The 25569-nt window shown below is 30.6% G+C and overlaps 4 protein-coding genes and 2 long non-coding RNA genes across 8 annotated transcripts; 1 reads left to right on the forward strand and 5 right to left on the reverse strand.

Moving 5' to 3' along the window:
• Positions 1-1405: 1405 nt before the first annotated feature.
• On the reverse strand, positions 1406-5378 carry LOC105837931 (leucine-rich repeat-containing protein let-4). Its single transcript, XM_012683128.3, has 3 exons — positions 5267-5378; positions 3538-4382; positions 1406-3209 (listed from the first exon to the last, which is right to left on the reverse strand). Exons 1-3 carry the CDS (start codon positions 5267-5269, stop codon positions 2417-2419), a joined length of 1641 nt encoding a protein of 546 aa, XP_012538582.1. The 5' UTR covers positions 5270-5378; the 3' UTR covers positions 1406-2416.
• Positions 5379-6989: 1611 nt separating this feature from the next.
• LOC105837932 (protein artichoke) lies at positions 6990-10256 on the reverse strand. The gene is made up of 3 exons (XM_012683130.3): positions 10227-10256; positions 9870-10084; positions 6990-8584 (listed from the first exon to the last, which is right to left on the reverse strand). The coding sequence occupies exon 3, from the start codon at positions 8582-8584 to the stop codon at positions 7184-7186; it is 1401 nt and encodes a 466-aa protein (XP_012538584.1). The 5' UTR covers positions 9870-10084; positions 10227-10256; the 3' UTR covers positions 6990-7183.
• A 44-nt stretch (positions 10257-10300) lies between these two features.
• Positions 10301-11623, reverse strand: LOC118645674. 2 transcript variants are annotated; one of them, XR_004963362.1, is made up of 4 exons: positions 11299-11623; positions 11042-11154; positions 10411-10615; positions 10301-10320 (listed from the first exon to the last, which is right to left on the reverse strand). It is a non-coding gene; the product is annotated as an uncharacterized LOC118645674 (long non-coding RNA). The 2 variants fall into 2 exon arrangements; XR_004963361.1 differs by having other exon boundaries at positions 11036-11154.
• Positions 11624-12358: 735 nt separating this feature from the next.
• On the reverse strand, positions 12359-16783 carry LOC105837935 (polyribonucleotide nucleotidyltransferase 1, mitochondrial). 2 transcript variants are annotated; one of them, XM_012683133.3, is made up of 7 exons: positions 16376-16783; positions 15008-15922; positions 14774-14947; positions 14236-14429; positions 13960-14120; positions 13294-13605; positions 12359-13061 (listed from the first exon to the last, which is right to left on the reverse strand). In XM_012683133.3, exons 1-7 carry the CDS (start codon positions 16525-16527, stop codon positions 12603-12605), a joined length of 2367 nt encoding a protein of 788 aa, XP_012538587.1. In that variant the 5' UTR covers positions 16528-16783; the 3' UTR covers positions 12359-12602. The 2 variants fall into 2 exon arrangements, with proteins under 2 accessions (XP_012538587.1, XP_012538588.1); XM_012683134.2 differs by having other exon boundaries at positions 16147-16516.
• Positions 16784-17069: 286 nt separating this feature from the next.
• Positions 17070-23399, forward strand: LOC105837936 (chymotrypsinogen A). Its single transcript, XM_028192664.2, has 5 exons — positions 17070-19024; positions 19893-20160; positions 20698-20843; positions 21392-21663; positions 22983-23399. The coding sequence occupies exons 1-5, from the start codon at positions 18928-18930 to the stop codon at positions 23163-23165; spliced, it is 966 nt and encodes a 321-aa protein (XP_028048465.1). The 5' UTR covers positions 17070-18927; the 3' UTR covers positions 23166-23399.
• Positions 20107-21436, reverse strand: LOC118645532. Its single transcript, XR_004963240.1, has 3 exons — positions 21301-21436; positions 20661-20876; positions 20107-20193 (listed from the first exon to the last, which is right to left on the reverse strand). It is a non-coding gene; the product is annotated as an uncharacterized LOC118645532 (long non-coding RNA).
• Positions 23400-25569: the final 2170 nt, after the last annotated feature.

Here is a 25569-nt window from a genome sequence, read left to right on the forward strand (position 1 = left end):
ATAAAGTTCCTACATGCGCTATTGTGCTTTGAACTCGATCCTTGTCACTCTAGAGTGCCCATCCTCTTCTCGTTCTCATTGCACCGCGCCCTCTTCTCATACCTCGATTTACGCTGTACATTTGCGCATGTGCGCCATCCAGTGCACAAGTAACACCCCTGAAAGGGGGTAGAAGCTTGCTTGCATCTAGCTAGCACGATTAATTCTAGATCAAGTGTAATAGCGAGTTTACACGAACATAGAGAGTAATTGATTATTTTTGTAATTTTCTTAACAATTGCAATTAATACAACAATTATTAAATACTTATTATTAAAATTTATTATTAGTCATAATTACGTTTCTAATTTTTATTCAATAATCATAAAATAAGAAATTATTATCTTTCTTATCAACATACATATATTAATTGCATAATTTTAATTGATATTTTATAATAATAAATATTTTTTATTTATTTAATCTCGTTGTCATCATCAATTTTTTATAAACGAATTTCTCTTAGAATTATGTAAAGTATTTAATAGAATTACTTAAATTATTAACGAAATATTACATTGTGTTAAAATAAATTTAACATCAGTCGACTTAAGACAATTACATTTATATTTTATATTTATTACTAATTGTAATCAAATCTCATTTTCAATATCTTTTTGATTGACTAATTAATAATAATGTATGTAATCAAATTACATTTATGGAATTTATAATGTAATCACTTTAATGGTTAACGATTTTATTAATGATTGTAGTTTTACATCTGATATTCTAATATTTTTAATATTTATTGCATATCAATATTATTATATTATAAATAAACATACCATATACAATCTAAATATAATATAATGTAATTTAAATTCAACATGAGAGAAACATTTTCCTAACCACTTTTATGTGACAAAAATCACGTTTAATCTTTTATGATTACTTTGCAATGCCAAATATAGAAAAAAGTAGAATAGTAGAGTAGAATAGTATACCGTGACTTCATGAAATCGCAGTAACCTCTAGAATTTAATATGCATAAGCTTAAATATTGTACCCGTTTCTTACACTGTTTGCATTAATTTTGTGATGTCGTTATCTTTAGCTCGCACTGTAAAATAATTATAATCAAAAACTTGCAAACGCATCAGATTTAAAATTTTGAAAACATCGATAAAGACATGCTGTTAAATTAGATTATAAATAAAATATTAGTTTTTAAATAGTAACATTTTAATAATCTGTGAAAGAATGTTAAAAACATGTTTTATAAGTATGTGCAAATATTTAAAAATTAATTAATAAAAATAAACACAAAACTAATTAAAAGACAATTAAATAAATTTGTGCATTAATAATGATATAAAATATATAAGAATTCATGTATATAATTTTATATGTTAATATAAGCAAATTTCTTATAAAATGCATTTATTTAAAAACCTTAGACAAAATACATGTAATTATGTACGAATGTTACATAATTGTGTTGTCTTATAGCGCTAGATAATAATGCGTAAATAATCAAGCGATATAACAAAGCAATATAACAAAGCAGTAGCAAAGTACAGTTTGTACAATAATAAATTTGCATAATGTACTTTACTTTAGTAATTCATTAAGCATGTGCACTGCAAAGTGACAATAATGATTATTTGATCTTCATTTATAAAACTAAATAAGTACACATCGTAATATTGGAATTTAATTATTTATCTGTAAGTTAAAAGAACCAAATTGCTTTCAAATTGATATAGTTAAACGTGTTATAAACGTTACACAAAGCGACAACGATTATTTAATCTTTATTTGTAGAATTAAATAATCGTAACACTGAAAATTAATTATTTATATGTGACTACAGACCACTTAACGTTACGAACACTACAAAGCATTTTTAATTTCAAGTAAATTGTCGTCTAATTATATGATAAAAATCAAAATTGTTTGTAAAATTATACTCGCTAAAAATATATTACAAAAAAGACTTCAAAAATATGCATTAAAAATTAAAAATAATTCTTATTTCACAATTTAACATGTTTTGTGTGAAAGATTTTTCAATATTAAAAATAATATTTTTTAATATAAATAGAAGAAAAATCTAAATGAAGATGTTATAAAGAAAGTTATTTTTTTTAAATAATTAAAAAATACATTGCAAATTACTTTTTGTTTATTAATATTTGTTAATTGAATGTAAACATTGAGATATTTAAATTTTAACTACTATTTGTTCTTATTTATTGTATTTGCACGATATTTTTTAAAACATGTTAAAGGGTGAGATACTGCAAGAAATTACAATGGTTACAGTTTAATTCAGATAATCTATTTCTAATTAGCGTAATGTCTACAAAATTTAAGAATAAAACTTAAAAACAATGATATAATTAAAAAAATTCGACGTAATTTTTCCAAAGACTTAATCCGGACTACCGAAATTACCGTAATTATCGTCATTAATATCATAATCATTATCATTATCATTGTCACACTGGCACGGGGCGCACTCTTCAACACGTACATTTTTCAAGTGTACTCTTAAATGTCCTGGAAGTACATTGAAGGAGTTCGCCTTCAGCGTCGGCATGGGGTTCCCATCAAGATAAACATTGCCCAGCATTTTAACGTTGCTCAGCGGTATATGGTCCAGGTCGGTGAAGTTGTTTCGCTCGAGATGCAGTTCCTCGACGTACCACGACAGCCAGTGCGTCGGTAGTTGCCTGAGGCGATTCCCGGAGAGGTCCAAATACTTGAGTTTGTCGAGACTCTGGAAGGCCCGGGGTTCAATGATAGTTATGATGTTGTCCGATAAATATAAATACTCCAGCGTGTTCCGCAGGTGGGCGCAGAATGCGTTGGAGTGAATTGCGCCGATGCGATTTCCAGACAGATCCAGATTCACCAGGTAGTACACCGGGCAGACATCCGGTACGACGCCAAGTACATTATTAGCCAGGGAAAGGGTGTTTATGTAGTTGGTATTGTTAAATGTCCCTTTGGCCACATCAGCGATCTTGTTGCCCGACAGATCTAACAACGACAAACCTCTCGCGTCGGTGAAGGCATCGATCGTTATCTCGGAGATCTGGTTCCCGGATAAAGACAGATTCTGCATTTCGAAGGCGCCCTTCAACGATATGGATGTGTCTTCGCAATTCTCATAGCATATTTGAGTAATGACGTTGTCGTCCATACTGAATTCCCGTAAATATCTATATTAAAAATGGCAATATTTAAAAAAAAGAGCAGTAACAACAACAATAATAATAAGAGAAACGGAAATTACTATCATAGCAATAATAAAAATAACGGAAATGTCAATTCCTTTTTAAATATTTAATTTTTTAAATTTCTTTATACATAAATTAAATATAGTAGAAGTTAATATTAATTCTTATCTTAAATATAGTATCTGTAATATAATTTAATAGTAATTATAGTAATCTTAAATATAGTAGAATTAAGGTATAATTATAGTAATTATAAATTAAGTAAGAAATACATGAATTAAATTTTTAAAAAATTAATAAACTTTAGTACCTGAGTTTGCCCTGTTTAACTTGAGTGATAGAATTGTTGTTTAGATGAAGATGAGTTAACGTTATCGGAATATTTTCGAAAATCGCATCGTCGGAACTAATGCTGTTGTTATTTAGATATAAGTATATCAAGTTGGGCATTGCCAGATGAAAATGCACTTGAAAATTCCGTAATTGACTATTGGACAGATGCAGAGTTTTCAAATTCGGGAAAGTTCCATATTCCTTCATGGTATCTGTATCGGGACTGTGGGAATCTTGATTGTTGTTAATAATCAATGTTTGCAGATTGTTGATTCTAGCCAGCTGTAATAACTTTTCTTTCGGAATTCTATTTCCGGAGAGATCCAAATACTTCAGGTTCTGCGTATTGCGAAAGGCATACGGTGAAACATTATTTATGTTATTGTTGTCTATATAGAGGCTAATAATGTCACTGCTCTTGATAAAGTCCGGGCCGATCTTTTGAAGACCAACGTTAGAGAAACTGAAGACATGACTGTGCTGAGCGCAGGGAAATGCTGGTGTTTTAGGGACAGGTGGGAAAGATGGTGGATCTACTGGAGGATTTGGACGGGTTGGTGGATCTACTGGAGGATTTGGACGGGTTGGTGGATCTATTGGAGGATTTGTAGGAGGAATGTATTGGATGTTTCGATGCTCTACTGGATAATTTGGATGATTTGGTGGGTTATTAACATATGGTCTTCCAGTCTCCGGATCCTCTAGTCCTCTCGGAGTAGTCTTTAAAACATAATTAGGACCAACATATCCGATATCTTCAGTTTTTGCTAAGTATATAATAATAAAAAGGAAGAAAATCGTGAATTTGTGATCTAAAACCATCTAAAAAAAAAAAGAAAAAGCATATAAACAAATTAATATATAATAGTAATAGTAAAAAAAACTAATTAATATGTTAAATATTTATCAAATACTAAACAGTAATAATAATAATAATCGTTGTCACTAGTGTACTTCAACGCAATCAATATATTTAATACGTACAATCAAATAAGAACGTTTGGCTCACAGAATAATTTTGATAAATATCACAGATATATTTTTTGACCGTGTAAAATAAAATGGCTTAAAATTAATACTACATATAAAAAGTAAACGAAAAAATTATTTGTTACGTGTAAAAAAAGTCGTGCAAGTCAAAAGATGAATGTATTTCTAAAAAACTTTCTAGATTTATTATTTTCATTAAATTAAAAAAATATATATAAGTAATAAAAATGTATACAATTCATAAATTGTCAAAAAAATTACAAAAAATTTTATCAGAGACTAAACAATTATTTTCTACGATTTTAATAATGTATGTTACCCACTTACATTCATCACTTATAACATAAATATGAAAAATTGTACCATGTATCAGAATAATTTTTTCGTATTTATAATAATTTTACAGAATAATTGTACAATGTTATTGTTTTTTCAAAATAATTAAAACAATATTATTTTAATAAATTTCAAGCACAAGTTTTGATTTAAATATTGTAAGATATTTATTTTTAAAATAATTATATAAATATATTTATATTAAATAATTAATATATACAATATACAAATAAGATATAAAAATATTATAAAATATTATAAAAAGATTATATATATATATATATATATATATATATATATGCTTTTAAGTAGATTTTAATATGTAAAAATAAAATAATAATAATAATAAAAAACTTTTAGTTAAATTCTTATATACTTACCATTGATATTACGATTTTCTTTTTAAAGTTGTTAAGCGCTTCTTAAATACTTTTCACTCGCAGATTAATTCGCTCAAGCGGTCTAACACCTTTTGTCGCAAGCAGGCAAACTTATCTGCTTATATACTAAGGATGACTGGTCTTCATGGGGTCTATCTTCACACGAATAACAGTGCCGTCTATATCATACACCAGTCGAAAATTATACAATAAAAGTGTATAAAAATTTTATTTATATTATTAAAATCTATATACTGATAATTAAAGGTGTGAGCATATAAAAATATATAAAAGAATACATGTAAAATGTTAAAAATTATAACATTTATACATGTAATGTCTATATTTTTTTGCGGGGTCAGAGTTTACTATGGTACTTTCCTGAACACGTGTGTGTGATTAAAACGTATCTTATGTCACGGGGATGACTTCTTGTGAACTTCATGCATTCTTACAGTCTAGTCTTACACAATTATCTATACTATTATCATCAACACCCAATGATAAATAATCAGAATCTAGAACTTGGCATAAAAAAATATAATCCTTTATAAGTACAGCTTTTAACTTTGCAATAATAAGGTAAAACTAAAGATGTTCAAAGAATAAGACGCATCTAACAGTAACTAATTTATATTGTTCTCTGCGTTGCGTTCTGAACATTTTTTTATTTATAAATAATCTAAATATGAAAATATTTTTGAATTCGCTTTACAAAATTCCAATTTTTTTTTACACAATCAAAGTAAGTAAAAATAAAAGGAGCAAAGAGCAATTTTATGTTATTAACAAAAATCCTTTTTATTTTTTTTAATCTTTAAGTTGTTAAAATTTTTTAAGTTATTCTTAATTCTCTTTATTTTTGTATGAATTTTGATTGATAAAAAAATTTTGAATTTTGTAAAGTCAATTAAAAGATATTCTCTTATAATAAAAAATGTCACTGATTTGCTTTGAAATTGCCATAATTCTTGTTTTATTCTTTAATGAATAAAATTATTCTACAAACATTCCTGTGCGTTTTATTAGCAGTCAGGATCTTCTACAAGTCAAAGTCTACAAGTCGTTCTTTTTTTAGTTAGAAATTCAGCTGCATACTCAGCAGTTAGCGCAGTAAGTATCATCTAACAGAAGCTTTTTTATTGCATACTCTGATAGAATAATATTTATTACAGTATAAGACAAAATTTTGCGTAAAAATTATAATATGTAATTATGTAAGTATTTACAAAAATAGATATATAAAATAAACATGGATATTTTATAAAATTTTAATAATTGTTTGTACAATTAATTTTAAAACATTTTGGCAAATAACGATATCGCAAATCATTTTAATGGCAAAATTAAATTTAGAAAGAAACTGTTCAATAATTTTTTATTTGTATTAAATATTTAGAAAGTATAAACACATACATGCTTACAAAAATAAACAGTTATTTTTAAATTATAATGTAGAATTATTGCAACATAAAATGTTGTATATTTACCAAAATTTTTAATAAAAGTTCAAATAATTTTTTAAATAATTGTAAAATATTTATATCTCGAATTTGTCTTCTTAAGTTTTAACAAATGTTATTGTTATACAATATTATCTATTGAGATAATTAATATATATACAAACATATTGTAATATAAATTATTATTTTAAATAAACCAAGATCGGAGAATTATATATACAAAATTATTTTTATTTTTAGTTAAAAAAACGTTACAATGATTATTGAAATAAGTTTACAATATATTTGAAGGAAAATCGGAATTACAGAATTATGACATGATAAATTACTTTTACACCTTAGATGACATATATAAAAATTACAAATACTGTTATGTGTATACAATAATAAATGCTAATACGCTTAATACTCAAAATCAAGTGGCAAAATAATGATAATTATAAACTGAATAATCTTAAGCTAAATACACCGTAACAAAATTTGGTAACGGATCAAGTTCTAGCGTCGATATTTTAGTAAAAGAATTGTTTGTTACAAATAGATATTGCAGTGATCTTATTGAAAATACACCTATTTCGGAGATACTTGCAAATTGATTTGAATTTACATTTAAAAATGTTAACTTTTGCAAAGGCCAAGCCCAATCAGGAGACAAAAAGTTCAACTGATTTTCGGATAAATCTAAATACTCCAATTTTTCCAAACCTAAAAAGGTTTCCTTCTCAAGTCGATACAACTTGTTTCCTTTTAATGATAATTTTATTAAGTCTTTCAAATTTTTGAAACTGTAGGGTCGAATATATTTAATCGTGTTATAATTTAATGAAAGTTCATTAAATTGTTGACTATTAATATTTAGATTAGGAATATTCGACAATTTGTTATAATCTAATATAAGCATATGTAATACAGGAAATGTGAAATTAAATCGAGCAGATGCAAAAGCATCATCAAAATTATTTCTAGATAAATCTAGCTCCTGTAAATGCGGCGTGCCGAAATATCCCTCAAATTTATTCGTACAATTAGTTAATGATAAAGTTCTTAATGACATAGAAATTATATCGAGTCTCTCTAAGGGATTTCCATCTAAATATAAAGCCATAATTTCCCCTAATTTAGGCAACGTTAAGTTACGAAGATTATTATTTTCTAAATGGAGAATTTTCAAAGACGTTGGTATCTTGTTAAAAAAGTCCTGTTTGATTGTATCAGCGTAAACGTTAACTAAATCTAAACGTATTAATTTTGGAAATGACAGATTAAAATCCCATTGAAAGTCCGATATGTCGTTTCCATTTAAAACAAGATATTCCAAATTTGGACATTTCATATTGGTGCTATTGAAAATCATATACTTATATTTGTTATATTCAATTATATTATATATATTTTGTCCATTTATACCTTCGGTTTCTCCAACAAATTCCATTTCTGGTATATTATTAACAATTGATTTTTTCTGATAACTTAAATCTAACACCCGAAGGTTAGCATGCCGAATAAAATTACTTTCGTAGATGTTTATACTATTACATGATAGATTTAAGCAAGACAATTGTGGCACGAGGTCCAAGATGTTGTGGGGCACTTTTTTCAAAAAATTGTTGTACAACGATACATGTCGTATAACATTGCTTTGAATAATGTCGTTGTTAGTTGTTTTTAAGGACATGTGAGCCAAATTGAGAAATTCTGATTTTTCACATGTAGTTTCTTCTTTACTTATGATTTTTATGTTATATTTCTTTTCGTATTCTTTCGAATTAATGGATACGCTTTTGTCATGTGGTTCGTTCGTAGTGCAAAATCCAACAAACGAAAGAATTAAGACAAGTAATAGAATCGAATACATCTGTAAAAATAATAAAAGGATAACATTATACGAAGTTAATACACAGTGCAGTAGTTTGAAAAACTGTGCTATATCTTGTAATTAAGAAAACTATACAGAACTTTATAAATTAAAAACTTTTATTAATTCAATACTTCTTACATAAAAAAAGGTTCAATATTTTTTATATATTTCTTCTATTTTAATATTAAATATTATTTTAACTTGAAAATTATATGTTACATCAAAATTCAATTTTTAAAAAATATATTTAAAGTTAAACAAAAAGTAAGAATTTCTTTCGAGTTCTTGCCTATAAAAATTAGTTCTCTAATAATTTGATTTATAATTTTGAAAGTTTTGTATTTCATAAATTTTTAAGGGATAAAACCACTATAGAAATTTTATCTATCTATAACATTATTAAAGAAAGAAAAACAGCGGGCTAATTTGGATTTGGAAGGGCAGTTGTATGGAGCAGCCATCACAGATTGAAGGTATGCAAATTTTTCGTGTTAAATAGAAATAAAAGTTACCAGAAAGTTTTAATGCGTTTTTCTCGAATTCATATTTTTCAAATTGTCTAGCAGCTCATACAATTTTTATCCAATTGACTTGAAAATTTAAAGACATGTTTTTAAATAGATCTTCCAGTGAAGTACGTAGGGATTTTACGATTACCTCAAAACTTCTTTTGTTATAAACAAATTTGTGCAAAATTGTTAGCCAAAGAATGAACATTTTCTATCATAATTTTACAAATTATTATATTTCTTTTATTTTCCTACGTACTTTGCTAAAGAATTTATCTAGTTTCTGAAAATTTTGGGTTTTTTTGTTCTAAGTGTAACTATTCAATAGATGTGCTGTTATCAGCGAAGAGGCATAAAAAATGTGGCTATGCATAAGGAACCGTACAACGGCCATTTAAAAAAAATTTTTTTTTAAATTGCTTTACATACTTTAATATATGTAGAATAAAAACCTTAGAGATTTTTTATTTTTTATTATAAAAAAATTGTTAAATATCAGGTTTTTCTTTGGTTTCTCTCTACAGTAGTTTTACCCCTTAAATTAGTTAATTCCGTATTTCCTCTAACATTATAAATTAGTATAAGAAAATGTCAGATGTTTTTCTTTATGTATTTACATTTATAATCAATCTTATTTAAAATTATCAAAATTATGTACATGTATAATAACAAAATATATAAAAGAATATTACATAATTTCTCTTTAAACAATTTTTCTACAAATGTATAAAATTTACATGTAGAATTTTAAAAAATTACAGAAATGTGCATACCTTTAATGTAACTGTTGAAATTTTTAAAACTCTTTAAAGAGTAATTTTTTAAATTATTTTCGCTTAGTTTCTCACGGATGTCTCTCTCGCAAAGACTGCGCTTTAAAAGTGCAGCTTGTATTTATACCATTATACCATCACGTTATTATTAAAAATCATTTCCTGTTTTTATCACCCGGATGACCGAGAAACACAGACGCAAAATTCAACGAAAGCTATATAGATAAATATATTTAGATATCCAACAAATTTGTTTAATTTATCAAATAGAAATTTATTTCTCTATATATGCACAAGCATAAATCTATAAAAATTATGTTTGACAAAATCAAGGAAATTATATATTACAATACTTACAAAGCATTGCAACTAGGAAGAATTATTAGTTTATAAATGTTTGTTCAACAGATTTAACTTAAAAATTAGAATCTTCAAAGTTGATAAAAAATATCTAGAAATAATATATATAATTAATTTTTGAGTTAAAAATTCTCTTGTTTTGTTTTATTTTTTTTTTACTCTTAATTCTTATTTTGCAAACCAAAAGTTTCATTTTCCACTATCATCTCTTCTCCCGTTACGCTGCTCTCACATTTGCCACACGATCACATGAGCATATAAAGTGAAAAAGCGAATGGGAGAGACAGAAGTCACAACGCATTTCCGCTTTATGTATGTATATATAATAGGAGTTGAGATTAAGGAGAAATTTTAAGATATGGAAAATTCTCCGCCTGCTAATATGACTTTAAAATAAACGAAATTGCGCTTTTATTTTTTATTTGCCATTAAGTCCAATTATTATTAACTATATTTAACTGTTATTATTGCATTTTAATATATGTTAAAATAATTAAATAATTTATAATTATTAATGATTTTTTAGATTAAAATGTTCTTTGTTTATTCCATTTAAGGTATTTTTAATTTATCACATTATTACTTACACACTTACAGAATCAATGTGCGTGCATGCATGTGTGTGTGTGTGTGTGTGTGTGTGTGATTAAAAAATATATTTGTAAAAATTGAAGTAGAATACTTTAATCTAACATGAAAGATTTGTGCACATTGAGTGTTTGTATTTACTAAACTGTTAAAATAAACTTATAATATTAACTCGACAAATCTGAAATACATTCAATAATATGTGTAAAATACGTTACCTATACCTGTATTCTTAATGATTTTCTATATTAGTGAAGGGCTTTAATTGATCACTGTGTATATATCGAGTTTCTATAATTGGATTTTCATATCGATGCTTTATGTCCTTCCAAAGCCTCTGTAGTAAATATTGAGTAAAATAATTTCATTAATTTAAATGACATTAATGACTTTATGGTAAAAAATATAGAATATTTTTATTTGTATTTTTAATATGTGATATAAAAATATTGTATATGTACTTTTATAATAGGTATCATACCCCTTTATTCACAGTTTCATGTATATAATCACAAGCTTGATCGAAAGCTCTCTCAAAGAACATCGTGCTAATTACAACACCGAGTGTAAATGTGGAGCTCCGCTTGAATACATAATGATAAAGGAAACGTCCAACCTTATTCAACATGATCAGAAATAATAACAGAAGATATATTACAAAATCAATGATATTCCAATGAAGTGCAATGTAGATGGAAATAGAGATTAGTCATTATTCATTTATCACAATTGTCAAAGGAAAAAAACATATTCATGTAGTTAACCAAAATTATTTATTTAATATTTAATATTCTTGAAAATAAAAACAATAAATCAAATATATAGATAAAAAGTATTATTTTTGAAAAATATAGTTTATTTCGTACTAATAAAACAATATTGTTTATTATTTTTGGTGTTAACTCTACTCAGTTTTTAAATTACTTCAATGTAATCTATATTCTCTTTATCTCTTTCTTTAAAAAATGTTATTTAAAATATTAATTTTTATAAAATACAAAAATAAGGAAATTTCACATATAATAAAATTTAATTTTATAATTAATCTTTTAAGAATAAATTAGATACTTATAGAATTGTATAAATAAATCTATATATGGATAAATAAATTGATCATTTATTTCTAATTCTTATTTTGTATATGTTGTCAGTTTAATGATGACCTAATATCCTATTACGTTATTTTAATTTATCTCTATTTATCTATTTCTAGAAAAAGATAGCGGAAGCGATTGTGAGTTTTGTTCTATTTTTAATTAATGGCACAACTTTTGCATTTGATTTAGATTTTTACTCGCAATATAAAACAACCATCAATGTAGATAAAAAGATAATATTAAATAATAAAACTTCTTTCTTTGAGATTTCATCCTTCTTCAAAAGCTCTAAAAAATCAAAGATTAAACATAAATTTGTGCGCCAGTATTGTTACCAATTTTTAAAAAAATCTCGCAAAATATATTTAAATCCTTTAAATTTTCTGATAAATTGCACCGATAATAATATACATAAGAGTAGGACGAATAAATCACATTATTAAATATATTTTAATTTCTATTTTTTTATTTTTCTTTTATATTTTTATCTTTAACAAGGATATTATACAAAAATACAAGACGGGTACATACAGCTGGAACCTGCTGCATGTGAAAATGATCATTCTTTAACAGAATGATGAAAAATATACAGAGCCATCTTGCCACATACATAACACATTGTGCGTGTATGTGTGTGTCAAACGCGTTGATTTAAAACTTTAAAGTTTAATTCTATGCAACGCAGATTTCACGTTTCTTCTCTTTCAACGCGTTTGTCATCGCGTTTGTCATCGCGTTTGTCATCGCGTTTGTCATCGCGTTTGTCATCGCGATGCAAAGTTTTCGGAATCGAAGACGGTATCTGCAGCACCTTTCGTGATATCCTTATTTGTCCGGATACTGGATCTCGTCCGAAATATTTGACCTGTATGTCTTGACCGACTTCAAGTGCCAGAGCGCTGGGATGATGGATCTTACGTTGATCTAATTGAGAGTTAGGTAGCAATGTTGGCACCATGTTGTTATATAGCGTCACCATGACCCCGATTTCCCGAATCTCCACTATTCTCGCAGTATAAATGGCACCAAATTCCAAGGTCGGTTCGCGATCCTTTTGTAAAATGTTCTGTATCATTTCCTTAGCCTCAGTCATAGCGTCTTCGTTGGGCGCAAATATTGAGTATGTGTTTTCATCGCGCACATATATCTGAGTAAAAAAAAATTAAAATACCTTAAATTACAATATTAACTGTAATAAGTCATTCCATTTTGAATTTAACAATGACTGTGTTCCAAAATTCACTGCAAATACTAAAAATCTGTAGTTCATGTTACATATGCTATAGATTTTCAGTGCTGACAGTGAATTTTAGAATACAGCAAATAAGGTTGACGTGAAAACATTGAGTATCCTTTTTAGATCATAATAAAAATCTTACATGCACTCCGGTTTCCAAAAATATTTTCTTTAGATTCATCCCACCAATCCCGAGGAATTTTCCTCTTTGATGAACAGGGACTTCCAAATTATCGACTACTGGCATCTTGTCCTTCCTAACTTGTCGCGGCTCTTGTATCGCTGTATTCATAGTCTTAATTATTTGCAATTTAGGATTAGTACCTTTTTCTATACACTCCATTATGATTTTCAAAGGAACGCCTGGTATCTTTACATCGGCTTGCAGTGCGGTGAATCCTCGCTTAGTGCCTGCTATTTTGAAATCCATGTCCCCAAGGTAATCCTCAATTCCCTGTAATCAAAATTTGATTTAAATATTAATGCCTAATCCCGGCTGTAGTAATTCGTAACTCAGAATAAATTAATGTTAAAGCGATTAATAATCTGTGTTCTAAATGTATCTCAATCTCAGCTATACAAATAGATAGTTTAAGACAATTAAATAAACTTATATACGTCGAAAATTATGTGCAAAATCAATCATTACTACACTTTTATAATATTAGAAAGTATTATCTGATTTTTAACCATTCTTTTTCAAAAGTTGCAAACGTTTAAAATTCAAAAACATAAAAATATATTCTCTCCATGTACGTCTTAATCGAGTTAATTTAATTATCTGTATTGTGCAAATATATCGACGTACCAATATATCGATCAATATCTTATAATTCTCAATGTTAGTCTTGGTTTCATTATGTTTAGTCACAAGGCCTATAGCAACGCCTGCCACTGGCGAAGATATAGGTATACCCGCATCAAGCAGTGCCAAACTTCCACCGCAGACAGTAGCCATCGAGGAGGAACCTTTTATAAAATACAAGGCATAAATTAAAACTTATAAAATTTCTAATACACCATATCGCAACCATAAAAAATTTGATTTTTGCGTTTTTGATCAAATCAAGATTATTCGCCTCACCATTTGATTCTAAAACTTCGCTAGTCAGTCTTATAGTGAAGGGATAATCCTTTGGAAGAACTGGCCGTAGGGCTTTCTCCGCTAAAGCGCCATGTCCCAATTCTCGGCGACCCGCACGACTTGTGTGTCCAGTTTCGTTAGTCGCGTAAGGTGGAAATTCATAGTGAAGAAAGAAATTCTTCTCCTTCACGCCACTACCATACAAAAAATTAAATTTCAAACATTTATTACTAAACATTAATAAATTAACTAAGACAAATTAATAAAATATCAATTTTAATGGAAAAAGATCCAGAAGTAAAAGATAAAAATAAAATGTGAATATTGTATTTGTAACTACATAATGAATATTATACTGTATAGACATTTGGATTTTTCGATATATTTGCTTAGATCAGACAGTTTTCAATTTTATATCATTTATATCTTTAAAAATGTATCTCTCTAGAACATTAAAACTTTGCACTATATTATAGCCCAGTTGCAATGTCATAAAACAAAATAAATATTAAAGCTCAACGTTTTACTATTAATATACCTAATTAGCATTGACATGGTGTCCATTTTAAGCGCACTCTCCAAAGAGTCCAGAGTCACGGTGCACATGACCTGAGTCTGACCTCTTTGAAATACAGCCGAACCATGAAGGGAGTTAAAAAGGTCTACTTGACATGATATATCGCGTAAAGCATCCATCGGGCGACCATCGCATCTGCAAAACATCAACCCTTAAAATTTAAGTCATCATTCAAGTCTAAGAAAAGGTGTATACCTGGCTTCCTTCTCTAAAATCAATGTCCTGAACACGTCTTTAGAAATCTTTCCAAACATCGTTTCCACTAACTTAACGTCAAAGTTTGAGTTTTGCAGCGTCTCGATGACGCTACTTCTAAGATCCTTGACTGCGTTATCCCTCGATACTTTATCATGCGTGTAATTTGTAAATATATCCTGCAACTTTGCTTCCGAGAGTTCCTTTACGGAGTTCTTCAAATCCACATCCTGCTGCTGCTCGTCAGCCACTTCGACCGTCCTCTTCGCCTTGCCACACTTCTTTTGCAGACTCGTAATCGCCGCCACGATGCTCTGGCACTCCTTGACGCCGAGCTTTATCGCCTTCTTCAGCTGCGGGTCCAATATCTCATCAGCCGAGCCCTCCAGCATGACAATCATGTTCTGCTTGGCCGCAGTGATGATGAGATTCAACGTGCTGTCCTGAATCTGGCGCCTCGTGGGGTTGACTATCAGCTCGTTGTCGATCATGCCAATCCGGACGGCGCCTACCGGGCCATTCCACGGAATATCGGAGACGCTGAGTGCCGCGGAGGCGCCGTTGATCGCGACTATGTCCGGGTCGTTCATGCCGTCGAGGGCCAGCATGTTGCACATTATTTGGGTGTTGAAGTGAAACCCTTCTGGAAACAGTGGCCTTATGGAACGATCGATCACTCGGCTTGTGAGGATCTCATGCTCGCTCGGCCCGAGCTCTCGTCGTAAGAAGTTGGTCGGTATGCGGCCAGCTGCCGCCGCCTTCTGCCTGTAGTCCACGACGAGCGGCAGGAAGGAAGTGGAGGACGACTGATGCTGGCAGACCGCCGTGACCATGACGGAGGTGTCGCCCAGGGTCGCGACCGCGCAGCCATCGGCGAAACGCGCATACTGACCCGTAGAAAAGTGGAGGTGCTTGCTAAGATAATTGAAAACGTGTCATCAGTCAATTTGTGGTAAATCAATCGTTCAGTTGATTCGATTTTCAAGCACTTTATTTTCAAACACGTAAAACGTACTGAAAACAAAAGGCTCCTCTAGAAATAGTGAATTTCGAAAGCTATATATAAGGTTTTTTTTTTTAATTTAAATTTAAAATTACGAAGAAACGTGGAATTGTATTAATAATTATTCAAAACTTACAATATACATATTTGTCCTTTGTGATTTTTGGAGGAAAAAAGTATAGTTAATCAAAAATTTATCTCTTTTATACAAATTTCGTGTTTGGTTTTTTTTTCGCGGAAACATGTGAGTATCTCGTAATTCGAAATACATGCGGCTTTTCCAAATTTATTATTACACTAACGTGACATATCTGATTTTGGAGGTTAAGATGTGCGAACAATGATACTCTCTCTTTCTCTCTCACCCGTCGGACAGCGTGACGGTCTCCTTGCCGACTCTCTTGTCGCTTGCGCTGCTAAACTTAACGTAACACACATTTCCATTTTTACAAAAATGTTTACACGTCAAAAATAACGATCTACGATATCTCGATAACCTAAAACCCGTGAGTGCCATCGTCCTTACCAATGCGGGCGAACAGGCAGGACACGTGGGGACAGAGACCGGTCTCTCTTGCCGCTTTACACTGGGCTGCACTAAACTTTCCCTCTCGCTTCCGTCAAGTATAAAACATATATATCTGTTTCGTTTTAAGTACAAAGAATGTACACTGATTTCGATAAATATGATAGATCGACCGGATTTCTACGAATTAATTATTTTTTAATTATCTGTGGATTTAAAATCTAATCAATGACATTCAAGGATGAGGTAATAAACAATTAAGTTAAAAAATTAACAGTTTATAATAAAGTTAAAAATTAATGAACTTTTAACTTGACTTAGTTAATTTTGAACAATTTAATTAATTTATAATTTCAACTATTATAGTTATTTTTTAAATATGTGAACTTATTAACTTTTTTCCTGAGTTAAAAATTAATATTAAAAAGTTTACATTTATATTTAAAAAAACACAGTCCAACAAAAACAATATTTCTTAATTGTTACTTAAACTTAATTTACAAATAAATTTATTTGACGTATTATAATTGTTTTATGTACATTATACAATCTAATTTTAAAATTTTATCGAAATTGTAATAAATTTTGGATAAAATTGCAATGAAAAATCACAGCTAGATACTCCTGTACTGACGAATTAATGGCATTTAAATTTTAAAAATCCATATATCATTAATATCGTTTTATTATAAGTTAATTTTTTCATAAAATTTTGTTGAAATTTTAATGAAATTACTAATTAAAATTTTCCTAAACATGAAATTCAACAAAGTGTCATCGAAATTTCATTAACATTTTTTTCAGCAATTAGTATTTATTTAAACTTTTTTTCTTTTTTACATAGTGTATTAAAATATTTTCAAAATATGTGAGTATAATACTTGTAATTTTTATGAAACAAATATTAATAATACACAAAATAGAAACTTTTTACGTATGTTGAAAGGTTTCTGTATCTATCTATAAACAACTCCATCAACTTCAGATAATTGTTTATTCGTGACAGATCTTGAAAACTGAATGGATTACTTTTATTATTAGGCCATCCTTACACATGTGAAATATGAATTCAATATTTCATTATAATATGATTGATCTATGATTAATCCGTCTGTTCTCTCATCACACACCAAAATGTGCAAAGTCAGACATCTTTAGAATATAATTCTAATTATTAGAAATCTCCAGTTGCATGTTTATTATGTTTCCCTGTAAACGCGATATCCTGCAACCGAGTAACAACGTAAATCAGAACAGTGGATTATCGTCGTATGGCGATTATATCATTATATCGACCGCGTTTCTCTCAGCTCGTACGAGTACAGTGATTCGCTCTCGAAAGTTGTCGCCTCGTTTGAGTGTGTGAACTCAAGGAGGGAGAGGAAGAAAGAGAGAGAGAGAGAGAGAGAGAGAGAGAGACTTGAATTGCGCCTCGGTTCCCTCGGTTTCTTTCCTCGGGCAACCCGATCGTTAATTACAATACGCAATTTAACTATTCTCCATGCACAAATTTTTTTTTTAGCAGGAAAGAAAGTCCTCCGAATTCAAATAATATCCTGCGAAAGCTTTGTCTTCTGGTCTGCCACGAGAGAAAGTTTCTCACCTTCTTCCTTTTTAATCGATTCGCTTCGCTAATTTTTTTTACTGCAGCTCTCAACGGATTACAAGGATTTCTTTCAGTCGATTTCCATTTGAGCCTCTCGAAATGAAAGGAAAATCTCATTTATTTATTTTCATCGCAATGCCAATTGAAGTTTCAAAACCGTTCAAGAAGTATTTGCCCACTTAATTTGTCTTTCTTAATTAAATGAGTGAAAATTTTGAAGAAGAGTGAATTTTTATCTTCCTCTCTAATCTTCTAGATACCGAACTTAATAATAATTTTTAAAATGTTGCATTCTATTATATATAAAAGGGACATAGTAGAATCTCAACATAGAATAAAATAGAAAAAAAAGATACATATACAAAACTCAGAGAAAAATAAATATTTGTGAGTTATATTGAAAATAAGATAGCAGTCGCAGTATCTTCTTTAAACATATAAATCCTTAAAGTTTTCAAGAAGATCCACGAGGAAAAAGAAGATGAATCTTCGCTCATTAAAATCTCGCGTCGAGATTCCACTCCATAGATTACGATCTTAAATGCGCCTCGTGGTCGTTCTTCAACATCTGCTAGGCCGCATCACTCGCTTTTCCCCTCTACCGCGTTCTATTCAACGATCACTTTCTTCGAGACGCTTCGTACCGAAGGATCCGCTCTTCGCTACGCGCTAATCCTACTCGAGGATCGATCGGCGTCGCCGAGGCCAGTCAGGCTATGCGGATCCATAGATCATAGTGATCGGCGTGGTGAGATCCAGCGCGGATATCCCTGATTTCGCTGGTGATGTGTCGTCTTCGCGGTGATCTACTCGTCCTGCTGGTGGTCCTTCTGGCAGAGGCCCAGTGCGCCATGATAAGAATCATCCGAGAGGATCATTTTAGTAAGTAATTGCAATTTTCCCTGCAATCTCACCGGGAATGCTTCTGCTCTTCGATCCACTGAAAAAAAAAGAGGTTTCTGTAATAACAAGCGTTGAGTGAAATTAAATACCAGTTAAGTATTTGGTTGATGTGACCGAAAAGTAATTTTACTTTTCTAATTATTTAAATTAGACCGGTAATTATATTCAGTGTAATAAAATTACAAAGAAGTGTTAAATTACAAAATAAAAGTTCTGTTAATTAAACATACATAATATACTTGAGAATGTTATTTTTATTTAAGATTTCAATTTGTCTCTGTAAAATATTTGACTAATAAGATCGATTTTACATTTAGTTTTTGAGCAGTTAATTTTCAAGTCAGCGATATACTTTTAAATGTTTTTTTTACTTGGCAGACATTGTTCACTTTTCTAGGACTCTTTCTTTTCCTCAATGTAATTAATAGTAATGTCATCATAATTTTTATGATATATAATTTCTAACTTTGAAAATTTATAGTTTATTATACATATTTTTATACATTTTTTTTTAAATTTTAATAGAACTTAAAAGACTTTCAATATTGTACGTCTTTTGTATTTGGATTTGGGATAGATTTCTTTGCTTTTGGAGTATTGTACGCTTGATTTGTGTATCCCATTGCAACTTTGGACAATAAAAAGTACTAAATACATTTCAGAGATATTCGCAAGAATTCTGAATGCCCTTACAAAAGCATTCTAGATGTATATCAAGCTTGTTCACCGATTACTCACGAATCAATCCTAAACATTTAAAAATATCTTAACGTATTATCGAGTTCCATTACATCTCGCTACCAGTGTGGAAGCACTAAACAAATACAAGGTGGCTTCGGATAAACAGAGTGCGGATGCCCAGCGGCGTCGCAGCGACAGCCGCGATCGATTGTCTCGTCGAAGGTCCAGCCTTCGGGGGACGGGGTCGCCTCGTTTTCGACGACCACCACCACCACCGGCCGCATCTTTAACGGCAAGCCCAGCCGGAGGGGCGCGTGGCCCTGGCAGGTGTCCCTTCAGCTGTTGCACCCGAAACTGGGCTTCATCGGTCACTGGTGCGGCGGTGTGCTGATCGACCCCAAGTGGGTGATCACCGCCGCCCACTGCATTCACAAGTGAGTCCGATATTTCAGAACAAATGGATCTCTCTGAAAAGCGAGAGGCGAGCTGAATTTTAAGCAGTTCTTCACTTTTTTTTAATTCTTTTCTTCTTGATTTCTTATGATTTATTTCCTTAAATTCTTTAAAAATATCAAACTCTTACAACCCTCCGCGGCAAGTTTTAAAAAATTTCTTTTTCTGTCATCATACTTTCGTCAATGTACACGGAGAGAATTTTCTCTTAAAAATTACCCTGAAAATCGTGGTAATTGTGAGACAACGTAAACCTTGAAGAATTTTACCATACTTTTAACAAAATTTACTAAAATTTTAATAAAATTGGGCAAAGTTTTAGTAAATTTTGTTAGAAGTATAGTGAAATTCTTCAAGGTTTACATTGTCCCACAATTACCACGATTTTCAGGGTAATTTTTAAAACACTTATTTTAATATATCTGTTTTATATTTAAGCAAATATTCTTACTTTATACTCTATTTATTTGAATATATTCACCCTGTGCTTCGTATTCTCAAGTGGATATTTATTTCAGTGAGCTGTTCAATTTACCCATTGGTGCACTATGGACGGCGGTGGTCGGCGAATGGGAATTGGACTCAGGAGGACGCGGATCCGCACGTCTGCCCGTCGAGAAAGTGATTCTTCACGAGAGATTCAATAATTACGTGCACGACATAGGTGAGTCCGTGTCCCCTGGAATGCCGCGGTAATCTAAAAATAATAATAATTCGACCAAAACTCAATTTCACCAATTTTCAGCAATTTGATGGAAAAAGTGTTCCAATTTTTTCTTGATCCTTTCCTGGTAAAAATTTTTCTCGGAATTCTTATGCCAAAGAAATTCGTGTGAAAGAAGTTTTCTAAAAAAATTACAAAATTTCATAGAATTGAAAATTAGAATCAGCATTTCTGTATAATAATTTTATAACTTCAAAAAATTTCAGATTTGTTACACAAATCTTAGAATATTTCAGAATTCACATATACCTGGAAAGTTCAAAGAAAAATTGCAGACCTTCCCGACACTTCTGAGAGGTGTCACAATGACGCACGTATGAAAATCTCGCGGGGACAAATTTTCTATCCGAATCCGCCGAATAATTCAGATCACCACGCATTCATATAAATAACATACCTCGCGAATTAACTCGAAGAAAGACCGGAGAAATCTCGCGAGTCGAAAGTCAGTGGATTTCCTGTTGAAGACCTTCTCCGCCGTTTTGCAGCCCTGATGAAACTCGCCAGGCCGGCACCGCTGTCCAAGGTCGTCCGCACGATCTGCCTGCCTGGACCCGGTCAGGATCTCACCGGAGGGCAGTGTGTGACCTCGGGTTGGGGTCGATACGGGCCTTCGCCCTCGCTCTCGACCGCCCTTCTGGAGGCGAGCGTGCCGCTTCTGGATCTGGAGGAGTGCCTGCAGGCCTACGGTACCTCGGTGCCCATCAGGAAGGGCCACCTCTGCGCCGGTCAGATCGACGGCTCCTCTGGAAGCTGCGTGGTAAATCGTTCATCCTTCGAGAAATCAGTCGACGTTATTCGTGTTATTAAAAGTGCGGCTGTGTGAATGTGTGAGGATAGAGAACCAGTTTTCTCAAAGAGACTCTGTCGAGAGTCTCGAGTTTTCTTTTCATTTATTTTTTTAATTTATAATCGCATAGAACGACAGAACGGTAGGTTTTATCATTGAACGGTGAAACGGGAAACTTGATTCACCCTGCATTCATTGATGTGCAAACGCGTGGACGTTTAACGCGTTAACACACGCGGCTCTACCGAGCTACCGAGAGTAAAACGAGAGTCGCGCGCAGACACGTTTTATTATCTGAAAGCGTCGATTTGTTTGTTAATTACGTCGCGCGTGCACTTTCCCATAATAAAATTAATCGCGCGGTTGGCGCCGCGCGGAATCACCAAGATTTGTACGCCCAGAAAGTTACTATCGACTTGACAGAAAGGATTTTTTGGTTTTAAATACACGGAAAGAATTTTCTCTTGAAAATTATCCTGAAAATCGTGGTAATTACGGGACAACATAAACCTTGAAGAATTTTACTATACTTTTGACAAAATTTACTAAAATTTTAATAAATTCAATAAAATTTCGCAAAATTTTATAAATTTTACTATACTTCTAACAAAATTTACTAAAACTTTGCCCAATTTTATTAAAATTTTACTAAATTTTACTAAATTTTAGTAAATTTTGTTAAAAGTATGGTAAAATTCTTCAAGGTTTACGTTGTCTCACAATTACCATGATTTTCAGGGTAATTTTTAAGAGAAAATTCTCACCGTGTATAAAAATTCACGAGAAGAAACAAAATTGAACATTTTAAATAATAATATATCACTAACTTTAAGGTGTCCAATACATAAATTTTATTTTGTACTTGATACTTATTTTTTTAGAAGGTATCCTCGCGCGATATTAAAAACTTTACTTTTGACAGTTTTTATAAATCAATATAGTAAAGAGAACTGATAAACAGAAAAAATTTGTTAGAACAATAAATTGACTTAAGAAAAATTCTATTCACTTTTACATGGCTTATTAAAATTAATTTTATTTATTAAAAGTGGATTACTTAATAAAAATGAATACTTATATTGCGCCATCAAAACAATGAACTACAACAAGAATAAGAATAGATATTTATTAGGTAATTTAAAATTAGCAACAAATAAAATTTAGTTTAACAGCACATTATAAATGTTTCAACTAAAAACTTAAGAAAACTTAAAAATCGATTCGCTAAGCGAAAAGTAGGCTGTGTCATAATATTGCATAATTAATTACAATATTATTTAAATATTCAGGGTGACTCCGGAGGGCCTCTGCAGTGTCGTCGCACCGACGGCGTTTGGCAGCTGGTCGGTGTCACATCTTTCGGATCCGGCTGCGCCAGACCGGGCTATCCTGATGTATACACCAAGATACAGCATTACCTGCACTGGATCAACAAGACAATCGACGCCAATAACGACGACGAGCTGCGGTGAAATTCGCTCGCGTGTAAATAATAATGATGTAAATATGCTATTGTACAGCGCTAGTTCCTTTTTGCATTTGTATATAGTGTATTACACTCGTATTCTTTGTATATTGTACAAGCTAGATTGTACTGCACATAGAAACTGTCTATATTTATTTTATATTTCAAGACTGTGTACGTACACTGAGAAAAAATGTTGTTAACTTGACAAGATTTTTTCAACTAAATTAAATTTCTTCGGCTCAACTATTTACATATTTAACTGAAATACTTAAACTTCAATTCAAGTATTTATATATTTGTTGAAGTATACCTGAATTAAATAAATTTAATTTACTTGAAAAATTTAGTCACATTAACCTTTTTTTTCAGTATAATATTATTTAGCGCTTTTTCTATAATATTATCGTATGCCTTAAATTGTTATTATTTATTTATATATATTATTTATATATAACATGTGAACAAGAAAAGGAGATAAATTGAGGATTTTTAACTAAAAACAAATACAGCTATATGATAAAAAATTATTCATCGAGATTATGTTATGGTGCGATAATATGATAGAAAATAATTCATTTTTATGTACAAGGTGTATCATAAAATGATCTCCGTTTCTACGTGGCATTTCCCATAGTGTATTACTTTTGTTAGATTGTACATTTGCGTTATATGTTTATAAAATATATTTGGGAAAAAAACGAAAGTAAATGCATGAATAAAAATTCAAACAAATGTTAATTAAAAATTCAAGGAAACATATTATTAAATGTATGTATATATATATATATATATATTTAGGTCAAGTTAGATAAAGATAATAAACGGGCTATAGAAAGCTAAAAACACTGAGGTAATGGCGTGTAAGAGCTTTTTTTACGCGGCCGCCTATAATAATCATTTTATTTACAGATTGTAATCATAAGTATTCGTAAATTATCCAGTCGACTGAACGACGGAATCAAAATAAATAAGATGATAGGTCCCGAGGATCGTAAAGATTCTTTCCGGAACATTGGCCGCGGTCGGTTAAAACTTTCACAGTTATTCATTCAACTGGAAAAGATGAGACGATCTCGTTTCAAATCGTTTGAATTATGTCGGAGAAACATGAATTTCTATCTCGCGCTCGAAATCACGCGGCTCGTCGAATGTATAGTAAAATTCCTGGAAACGGACGTCGCGCCCTGAAATCTCCTCAAAATCTTCCTGCCCGCGATGTAGGATATATCCGCAATACATTACGCGGCTTTATTCATATCAAGAGATATTTTCAATTTTTTTTTTTTTATTTGTGCACTGATCTAAATCAAAGGAGAAACATTCCCACACAGCAAAATATATCAGAGTTATCTTGAAAATGTCTGTATGTTAGAATATCTGTTGCATAGCACTTAAGATATCTTAAGTATATTTCTGAGATATCTCTGAGATACTAAACAGTCATGATAATTTTATTTCAGATGTGATACCTGATTTTTATGTTTAAGGAAGTTCCTCTGCTCAGGCCCGGCACAACAAGTGACACAGGGGTTCAAGTAAAGAAAAATATTCAAATGACTATTTTGTCGCCTTCTTTTTTTGCTGTATATGGTCTAAAGTTAATAATGGTAAATATAAGAAAAAAAATCGGCTATAAAAGCACTACCTTCATTACTGAAATAATTTTTTAAAAAATTGAGAATAAACATTTTTCACTATTATACCACCCTTAGATAACTAAATACAACAACAATTTGAAATTCAGATTATATCACTAGCACACATTTACCACAGCTGTATTACTTCGATTATTGTAAACTTTTTTTATCTTATCAATTATTTCAGTCAAACGAGCAAGTGCATCGTTTCAAAAATTTAACAGTACTTTTCTGGACAGCTAAGATGTATTATTGTAAAGTTTCACTAACATCTGTTCATTACTTCTATGTTTAATACAACAATAAAAACTTGAATCGAAAAATCTTGAAAATTCATCGATTTCCATGTTAATAAAATATTTAATATCTAAATAACTAGTTAGTTCAGCTTTCTAAAATTTTGACAGTCAATTTATATCACTAATTTAAACTTCTCTACAAAGTTTCATGAAAATTTATTCATTTTTTGATTTAGCAGCGGAACTCCCTTAATTCTTATATTTAAGATAGTCCGAAGTTTATCTTAAAATATGTTGTATAAATTATATTATTGGTACAAATTATATCTCAAAATAAACACATGAAGCAAACTTAAACGAAATAAGAAATTTAACTGTTAATATCGACCATATTATATGCAAATGTTGCACAGATATCCTTTTACAGACAATACGTAATATTAAGTAATGATGTTCTGCAGATATTCTATATTTGACAATAAAATATCTTAAAATTTATTTAAAATTGTAAGCACAAAGTCTGATTATATCT

Source organism: Monomorium pharaonis, chromosome 5 (assembly GCF_013373865.1).
Source record: "Monomorium pharaonis isolate MP-MQ-018 chromosome 5, ASM1337386v2, whole genome shotgun sequence".
NCBI lineage: Eukaryota > Metazoa > Arthropoda > Insecta > Hymenoptera > Formicidae > Monomorium > Monomorium pharaonis.

Bases quoted from the DNA above. Each gene is read 5' to 3' on its own strand.
- LOC105837932 (XM_012683130.3), bottom strand. From the start codon at position 8,584: ATGTATTCGATTCTATTACTTGTCTTAATTCTTTCGTTTGTTGGATTT.
- LOC105837931 (XM_012683128.3), bottom strand. The intron at 3,210-3,537 runs GTACTAAAGTTT...TTTTTAATATAG, and splicing joins GTTAAACAGGGCAAACTCAG to ATATTTACGGGAATTCAGTA.
- LOC105837935 (XM_012683133.3), bottom strand. From the start codon at position 16,527: ATGGCACTCACGGGTTTTAGGTTATCGAGATATCGTAGATCGTTATTT. The intron at 14,121-14,235 runs GTGAGGCGAATA...ATTTTATAAAAG, and splicing joins CGAAGTTTTAGAATCAAATG to GTTCCTCCTCGATGGCTACT. The intron at 13,606-13,959 runs GTACGTCGATAT...TTTTGATTACAG, and splicing joins AGATATTGATCGATATATTG to GGAATTGAGGATTACCTTGG.
- LOC105837936 (XM_028192664.2), top strand. From the start codon at position 18,928: ATGTGTCGTCTTCGCGGTGATCTACTCGTCCTGCTGGTGGTCCTTCTG. The intron at 19,025-19,892 runs GTAAGTAATTGC...TCGGATAAACAG, and splicing joins CATCCGAGAGGATCATTTTA to AGTGCGGATGCCCAGCGGCG. The intron at 20,161-20,697 runs GTGAGTCCGATA...TATTTATTTCAG, and splicing joins GCCGCCCACTGCATTCACAA to TGAGCTGTTCAATTTACCCA.